Genomic DNA, 9,122 nt, shown 5'->3' on the forward strand with positions numbered 1-9,122 from the left:
ATCCTTGTAGGAGAATTCTCTTCTTCCATGTTCAAATTTCATTCAATTCTTACATGTGGGTTAACACCTCTATTTTAGTAACTAATACCTTTTGCTAATTGGTTCCAATATATTTGTTAAGTTATGAACAAATGTAAATCACCTTTTATTTAGAAAATGAATAAAATGTTAATTGTTTTTATGCAGGAACGGCAATAACAAGAAGAAGATCTAAAAGTAAAAGAAGCAGAGCTTATGCGTGGAAACCCATTGATAAATAATCCTACATCTTTCAATGTCAAAAGAAGGTTTGAATCTAGATATTTATAGAACTGTCAGCCTAACCAAAATGACTTCTTTTACTTACCTTAATCCTCTTTTGATTCCTTAAACAATACTTTAAGGGCACTTGTTTGTTTTTTTCTAATATATTCTGAAAGGAGTGACATGCAATTTTCAATGACATTTTAAAGTTTGAATTGATTCAATTTTTAATATCTAAAATCCATTAATATGCTGTCATGATCTCATTTTTATAACTTTTGTTTGACTTAGGTGGGATGATGGCGTGATCTTCAAAACTGGGATGATGACGCGGTCAATTTAATTTTATTTAAATTATATTTAACTTAATTTTATTTTGTATGTGTAGGATAATTATCAGGTATTGCTTGTACAATTTCTGAATATTAATCCTCAATATACTCCAAGATCGGGAGAGCCGCTTCATTCAGATGTGAATTTTTATCTTTGGAGTGAAGTCATTGGCGGCAAGGGGCCTAACGGGTGTTTTTTGGTGGTGGAAATTTGGCATGCACCTTGAGACCAGATGATAGAACTCTATATCAAAGAGTTATTGACGGGGAAGGAGGTTCACGCCCCATAACTTTGACACCGAAACAGCGAGAAACCGTAAGATAATTGGCGATAAATGAGACGAGACGCAATGCGGCGAAACGTGAAGCGGCTTTGAAGGCCCAAATGGAGGCAATGGAGAGTGAGCATCAACGGAAAATAGAGTTCATGGCAAGGAGACAATCTGATATGGAGGGCCAAATGCGGCAATTTATGCAACCGTTTGGTGAAAACCAAAATGTGGTTGGTTATGCGCCGACTGATCAGGAGAACTAAAATGATTATGAGTTTCCCGACCCAGACTGATTGATGATTTAATTTAATTTTTATTTTGTTGTTACTTTTGATTTTGAATTTGTGCAATATATTAATTAATTTATAATTATATTTAGTAATATTTGGTTTATAATTTTAGTTTATTAATTTATATATTTTAGCATATTTAATTTATTAATTTAATTTATATATTTTAATATATTTAGTTTGTTATTTAATTTATCAATTTTAATATATTTAGTTTATTAATTTAATTATATATATATATATATATTAATTTGATTTAAATTTAAAAAAAAAAATTAGTGACGTGATTTACATGTCACTAAATAGTGACATGGAAATCACGTCGCAACATTAAAATATCCATTAGAATTTTTATTTAATAATAGTAATTTGTAGTGACGTGATTTACATCTCATTGATTAGTGACATGAAAATCATGTCGAAACTGAAGATTCTCTTTCTGCATCAAACCTGCTACGCCTGCTGTTAGGGGTGGGAATAGGCCAGGCCGGCCTACAGGGGCCTACGGCCCAGCCTACATAGGCCTAGGCCAGGCCAGGCCTATTTAATAAATAGGTCAGGCTTAGGCTTTTTTAAAAGCCTATTTCATTAAATAGGCCAGACTTAGGCTACTAAAAAAGCCTATGAAGCCTTATAGGCCGGCCTATATTTTCATATATATTAAAGATATGTTAAATAAGTTGGTCTATGTATTCATATATTAGAAAAAAAAGCTAAATAGACTACCATATATATATATATATATATATATATATATATATATATATATATATATATATATATATATATATAAAACAAATGCTAAATAGGTCCACTTATATAGGTCGACCTACAAGACTTCTTAAATTATATAGATTAATTGAAAACTTTAATGAGATACAGGCTTTTTATATAGGCTTTCAGGCCAGGCCAGGCTTTTAAAAAGGCCAGGCCAGGCCAAAAAACCGAGCCTATGATAGGCCTTAGGCCAGGCTTAGGCCTTCTAAGTTTATCGTAGGCCAGGCTCAGGCCTTCTAAAGCCTAGCCTAGCCTAGCCTATTTCCACCCCTACCTGCTGTGACTCAAGATGTATGAATATCTAGTCCAAATTTAGCGACGTGATTTTCACTTCACTAAAGAGTGAAGTGAAAATCACGTCACTACTGAGTTGCCACCTTATCTCCTGGGCGTAATTTTTCACGTTGTAAATTTTGGTTTGTGATGTGTTTTTCACTTTGTGGCGTGATTTTCACGTCAATATTGAGTTTTTTTAATTTGTAGTGTGTTAAGTAGGGTGTGGTGGTAATTTCGCTGTTTCCATCACGGTTTGGAAATTGTTATTGTAACTTTGAAAGGTAGGGCGCATACCACATATCTCAACGGTTATTCAACTGTTATGATATATACATGTAGGTATTGGGTTAAAAACCTAACAGTAACAAATAATTTTAAACAAAAATTATTTTTGATCACGGTTATAGTAGTTAACTGTTGTTGAAAGTATCCAGAGTTTATTATATAATATGTAGACTTTTTGTTTTTCCAAACACCTCACCAAAGAAATACAAGCATTCAAATTGATGAAGTCTACAATCTGAAAATTAACTATATTTTTTTAAAACCAACTTAAACAAAACATTGTTTTCTGATTGCATGTGTCTCGTCGTTCATTTCATGCTCTTTTACATATAGACTGTGGTTTATTGGTCTAACTCCTTCGATACATCACTATCTTCGATTATAGTTAAATTTTAATAACAACAACACATTGGATTATCTGTTTTGTCATCATCACTTATCATCATAATTTTTAGGATGATAGAACATCATAATAAATACGACTATAAGTGTTGATGACGAGGTAGATTATCCAATTAAGTGTTATTGAAACTTAACTATAATTGAAGATAGCAATGCATGTAAGGAGACAAGTCATTATACCATATTCTATATGTAAAATAGCATGAAATGAAAGATAAGATGCTAGCATTTCGGAAAATATTGATTGATATAAGTTAGATAAGACGCAAGCACTTCGGAAAAAAATTGTTCTAATTGGGAATGTTAAAACTCAAGGGAAAAAGTATTTTCTTTTTTAAATATAAAAATAAAATAAAATAAGTAAACCCCTCGGTTTTAGAAAAAAATTGAGGTAATAAGTTTGAATAAAAATAATAAACGATAGAGAATATTGAAAGTAACATGTCATGTTTTCATTTTCATTTTTTACCAGTTACCATTTTTTGTGTGAATAATTTATAACATGTTTAGGAATAAATTTATCAATGTTGTCAACCGAGGAAATCAATGTTTTTTTTTTAATAGGCAATGGCATTAATCAAGAAGTATTATGGATACTTCCAACCCGAACAGAACACAAACGACATTCTACAATTACTCAAAGCAAGTAAGAGGAAGAATGTTCCAAATGTAAAAATTACAACCATCCTTCAAAACATAAAACGATTGGAGCCACATCCAAGCTAACCAAATAATACCCGACATGCACTCGGTAAAGCTATAAGATTCACCTCTAAAGATGATCGCATTACGCCTCAACCAAATGCTCCAAACCGTAGCTAGCCATACAACCGCGATGATCATTCTCTTGGAAATAGCCTTCACCTTTTCAAAGTTATCGAAGAACCCCTCAAAATCTTCCAACCCCACATTGCCAAACGGACCCAACCATTCAAACACCTTCCTCCATAAGCAAGATAAAACCTTACATCCGCCTAAAAGATGATGTAAGTTTTCCTCCTCCGAGTGACAAAAAACACAAGCAGAATCTCCATCTTCCATCAACATTCCCCGCTTAAGTAATTGATCCTTAGTAGCGAGCCTATTAAGCAAAATTCTCCATCCAAAATGCAGAATATTTGGGGGCGATTTAATCCTCCACAGAAAATCAATTTTCTTCAGAATAGAGGAGCAAAGAGGAGGGCTTTTAAGTTTTTCAAAAAATCTGTCAATAGCAAGATTTTACCGTAAAAACACCTTCGCTATTACAGATCCAAGTGAAGGCGTCGCGCACCGTCTCCGTCGGCCGTAACACAGCAAGGTGCATGGACAAAAGCTGCTGCCAATCAGCACTGCTGTTGCTGTTCCGAAACAGCACTTCAGCCGGTTTCCATGTCCACGCAGCATCACAGCCGCTACCTGCCTCTGCAACAGCCATGGCGTCGCTCCTAGCATTGATGAATAAATCCGGAAATTGAAACATAAGGGGTGGCTGCCCCTTCCAGCTGCTGTACCAGAATGGTACTTCAGTTCCGTTTCCAACATGACACTCTATGGCACTGTTAGCTGAAGATTTCGTTTTGTAGTATTTATCCTTCGAAGAAGTAAAAAATCGAAGGAAAGATGGTTACTGATGGCCATCCTTTAAAAATAAAAGAATGACTACTGATGGTCATGCTTCGAGAGTAAAGATTTCTAAGTTCACTATGAAGATAATGAATACTGAAAGCTAGTGAAAAGTATGTGTCTTCGGGGACTTAGACAAATTTGTAAATATATTCAAGTATTACTACTTAGCGTGTTTTTTCGTAGTGTTTGTTTAATACACTGCCACGCGTCGAAGACAGACTCAGGCGGGAAGATTTGAAATTCGAAGACGGTTTCGTTACTGTCCAAGTAACAGATGGCATCGCTAGAAGTCCTTATGAGAAACGTGGCAGCAGATTAGTATAGGACCGTTAAGGTCGAAACTAGTATAAATAGGAGTCTTAATGTTAGGATTCTGTGTGTTCATTTTGTACAAATCACTCACATATTTACTCAAGTATCAAGCGTTAAGAGAAAGAGTTCGCTGAGAAAATGTACGTATGACACCACCATTTTAATACATGTGTATTACCCTTTGCTTTTAAATATTTTCCAGAATTACTGCATTTCGTTTACTTCTTGCCATTTACATTTCTGTATCTTTACTTTAAAGTCATTTACTTTCGAATTACTTTCATGTTATTTACTTTCAAAGTCTTTTACATTTCTGCAGTTTAAGATTCTTTACGTTTCAATAGTCCTTTTAATTTTCTATGTTATGTTACTTATCTTTTCATTGAAGTCACATTTATATATAACAAAGTGATTGTCAAGAATATTTGTTCTTTAATCGAACAACGCTTATTGAAGAAGACAAATAATGGATATGGTTCGAATGAACGTTGATGACAATCTTCTTGACTATGTGTCCTAGGATCAATCTAGTCGATCCTGCGAGTAACCAAATCATATTTATTATAGTTATGAAGACTAGCGGTTGTTTATCGGAAATCACCGTAAACAAATTGGCACGCCCAGTGGGACAGTGTCAAGCAGATTGTTTTAATCAATTGCTTTATTTTTGTCTAGACAATATCAAGATCTTGTATGAACCTTAGGAATGGTAAATTAAAGAACAGTGCACAACCCATTCCCAAACGAAGGTACAACAGGAAAATGGTCGTTACGGCCAGTGCAGGGGGTAATCAAGATCCCCCACAAGGTTCAGGATCAGGAGCGGCAAATTCGACTTCTAATCAAGAAACACGAGATGCAACGGGTCCAAATGGATCAAGACCTGCAGATAATTCCCAGGCTTTGCCTGAAAATAATACAGGACTTTCAGGGACTGTTCCAGTTTCAGTGTCGACAACCGCACCCTCATCCACAAGCGCAGAGGACGTATTGTTTGCCTCGACAAATGCTGCAAATAATTTGCATGGTCAAGGCACGAATTCTGCTTTCGAATGGAGACCAAACAGTTCATATGGAATGCCATACCCATATGGAACAGGCGTACGAGGGGCAGGACCTATATATGCCCCAACTAACAATGCAACATTTTCACCGAATGTTAGTTCAGTGGGTCGAAGTGCACATAACACTGGTTTTTCTACCCAGGTGCCTCACTTTACCACAAATAACCAAGCAGCATTTCGACAAGAAATGGATGCAAGCAACCATGATATGGTAGGGGTTTTGGCCAGAGAATTGACTTCAGTTTTAAGCCCACTAATGGCAAATGTTACTACTACAAATAGAGAAAACATGGAGACTTTCCAAAAGATATCATCTCAAATGAATCGAATGCCAGAATTCATGGGAATAACACCACCTAAAAGGAAAGACAAACAGCCTTCGAATCAAGAAGAGAGGCCCATTTTAGAACGTGTACAAGACATAGTCCCGTCATCTAGGACAGCCACTAGGGATGTAGGCCCCTCACGAAGAACAGAGATGTTCGAAGGAACTCCAATAATTAACTTAGAAGCTTCAAATCAAAGAACCGTCCCCGTTCGACAAGAAACGGAGGAGGAGCGACCCAGACTAAGGATTGTGGGTAGGAACGAACACCCATATGAGGTTGTTCAAAGAGTCAGAAGAGAAAATCTGGCTACAGAAAATAACTTAACTGCCATGATAGAAAGGGTTATGGCCAATAATGGCCTTAGTACTGGACTTAGACGTCCAAACTATACATCCCTTATATCAGATTATGTCATGCAGACAGAATTGCCTAGGGGCACTAAGGTACCCAAATTTACAAAATTTTCAGGCGAAACTAATGAGTCAACGGTGGAACATATTGCTAGATATTTGACAGAAGCAGGAGACTTAGCGGGAAACGAGGATTTAAGGATCAAATATTTCCCTAGTTCGCTGACAAAAAATGCCTTCATTTGGTTCACTACTTTGCCACCAAATTCGATAGATGCATGGGCATACTTGGAAAGGCTTTTCCATGAGCAATTCTACATGGGTCAAACGAAGATAAGTTTGAAAGAATTGGCCAGTGTTAAAAGAAAATTCACAGAAACAATTGATGATTATTTAAATAGGTTCCGTTTGTTGAAATCAAGGTGTTTTACAACAGTCCCAGAGCATGAACTTGTTGAAATGGCTGCAGGTGGTCTAGATTATTCAATAAGAAAGAAACTAGATACCCAATACCTTAGGGACATGGCCCAATTAGCAGACAGGGTTCGACAAGTCGAACGACTAAAGGCAGAAAAAGTTAGGGCGAATAAAAGTTATAAGAAAGAGAGAGTAGCGTACGTCGAAGCCGAGGACGCTGATGATGAGTCTTTCAATGACTCGTATAGCCCTGAAGAAGTCGAAATAGACTTAGCTGAATTAAAAGAAGCGCCACCTTACGCCTGCAAATTGCTAAATCCTGCCAATGGAAAAAACCCAGTAGAAAACGATAAGAATGATAGGTTCCCTAAGAAAACTTATACATTCGACATTACCAAGTGTGATGAAATATTTGATTTATTGGTAAAAGATGGCCAAATGATACTACCTCCAAATTCAAAAATTCCTCCGTTGGAACAACGGAAGAAAAGAGGTTTTTGTAAATATCATGGGTTTTTAGGCCATAAAACTTCTCAATGTTTTCTTTTCAGGGATCTAATTCAAAATGCTCTCAATGATGGAAGGTTGAAGTTTGCTGACAAGACCAAGAGTCATATGAGGGTCGATACCAATCCCCTAAACATTGCTGACGCTAGCCTCTGCGAGGTAGAAGATATCAACATGGTGGAGGCCTCTGAAGTTGAAGTTGTGGAGACTAAAGCAATGTTCAATAGAAAGCAGGCTACTGAAAGCCTAAAAGGTGAAATAGTCTTCAGCACTGTTGTTGAAGAATCTTCCAAGACAGAAATAACTGAAGCATCGAAGGAAGAAAACAGTGAGGCCACTGAAGACCTCAGGATGAAACTCCAGAAAATCCAGATCTCTGAAGTTCCTCCAGCAGCGGTTAACATGGTCAGCGCCAGACGACCAGTATCTGAATTTGGCGAACTAGAGACATGGCTGACGAGGAAAAATGGGTGCATCGAAGTTCCTCCAAGAACCGAAAGCCTCAAAGAATATCTCTGGAATTGCCACGAGAGAAATGGTGGTAAGCAATGGATGTGTCCAAGGTGTTCGATCATGCTGAATCGAAGGGTCGAAGCCAACTTCGAAAGGGTTCGACGCGAAAGGTGGGAACACCCAGGAAGAGAGCCAAATCCCCTACTACAACTGTACCCAAAGATGGAGGAAAGCTTGGTAGGATTTTTGGTCAGATGCCACAAAGAAAACACTGAAGTTGCTCTCTGCCCAAGATGTGGGGCAGTCTATGACGAAATGCTAGCACGATCATTCGAACGTGTGTATTGCTACATGAGTCAAGAAACTCAGGGGTTGCGTCCTAACCTGTACGGTTTCGACATACGGACTCCAACAAAGATGCCTGATAGCCCACACCCCAGAACTCGAAGGGTAACTTTCAGAATCCCTGCAGATGCGCCAAGGGATAGGTGGGTGCAAGCTGATGCAAGAACCAACAAATGGCGAAGTTGGGACCAAGGTGGTAGAACTGCAATGGCATATAGGAAACAATTTCAAAGATCAAATCGAGAGGCGTATCGATTGGAGAATTATAAAGGAAAAAATCCTATGTCTCGGTCCCAGTGGAGAAGGCATCAGAGAATAAAAAAGGCTCAGAAGGAATACAGGCCAAGAGAAGCTGGAGACTCTAGTAGAAACCAAGTCCCATACCAGGGGGCAAAGTCAAACAAACCTCCGGTAGAACGCAGACTGTTCGAAGCTGAAAAACTCTTGGATGAAGAAGACAAGATGCGTTCGAATTCTTGGAAAGAAGAGGATAGAATGACAAATGATTTTGATTCTGATGGAGTGTCATCTATAAACTTGAATTGCAATGTTGTTTCCGTACTCCCTCACGAGTTTAATCAGGAAACTGAAGTAGAAGACTGTGAAGAGGCTGATATCGAAGAAATGACAAAACACAAACCTGTGTGTTACTATGTGTTGAATAATGGTGCAGTAGAAGAACAGAATGCTTTCTTCGAAAGGCCTGATGAAGGTATGCGAAATCATTTGAAGCCACTCTATATCAGGGCTAAGATTGAGAACGTGGGCATAAATAAAGTCCTAGTTGATGGGGGAGCAGCAGTGAACCTAATGCCTCAATACATGCTAAAAAGAATTGGTATGTTCGATACGGATATAAG

The 9,122-nt window shown here is 37.5% G+C and overlaps 1 protein-coding gene across 1 annotated transcript; it reads right to left on the reverse strand.

Annotated features, from left to right (window-relative positions):
* Nucleotides 1–3,510: 3,510 nt before the first annotated feature.
* On the reverse strand, nt 3,511–4,294 carry LOC131634951 (uncharacterized). The gene is made up of 2 exons (XM_058905577.1): nt 4,151–4,294; nt 3,511–4,032 (listed from the first exon to the last, which is right to left on the reverse strand). Exons 1-2 carry the CDS (start codon nt 4,292–4,294, stop codon nt 3,511–3,513), a joined length of 666 nt encoding a protein of 221 aa, XP_058761560.1.
* Nucleotides 4,295–9,122: the final 4,828 nt, after the last annotated feature.

Source organism: Vicia villosa, unplaced genomic scaffold (genome assembly GCF_029867415.1).
Source record: "Vicia villosa cultivar HV-30 ecotype Madison, WI unplaced genomic scaffold, Vvil1.0 ctg.001398F_1_1, whole genome shotgun sequence".
NCBI classification, from domain to species: domain Eukaryota; kingdom Viridiplantae; phylum Streptophyta; class Magnoliopsida; order Fabales; family Fabaceae; genus Vicia; species Vicia villosa.

Excerpts from the sequence above, each read along its gene's own strand:
- LOC131634951 (XM_058905577.1), bottom strand. The coding sequence starts at position 4,294 with ATGGCTGTTGCAGAGGCAGGTAGCGGCTGTGATGCTGCGTGGACATGG. Across the intron at positions 4,033-4,150 it reads TGTTACGGCCGACGGAGACG|AAAATTGATTTTCTGTGGAG; the intron begins GTGCGCGACGCC and ends TCTATTCTGAAG.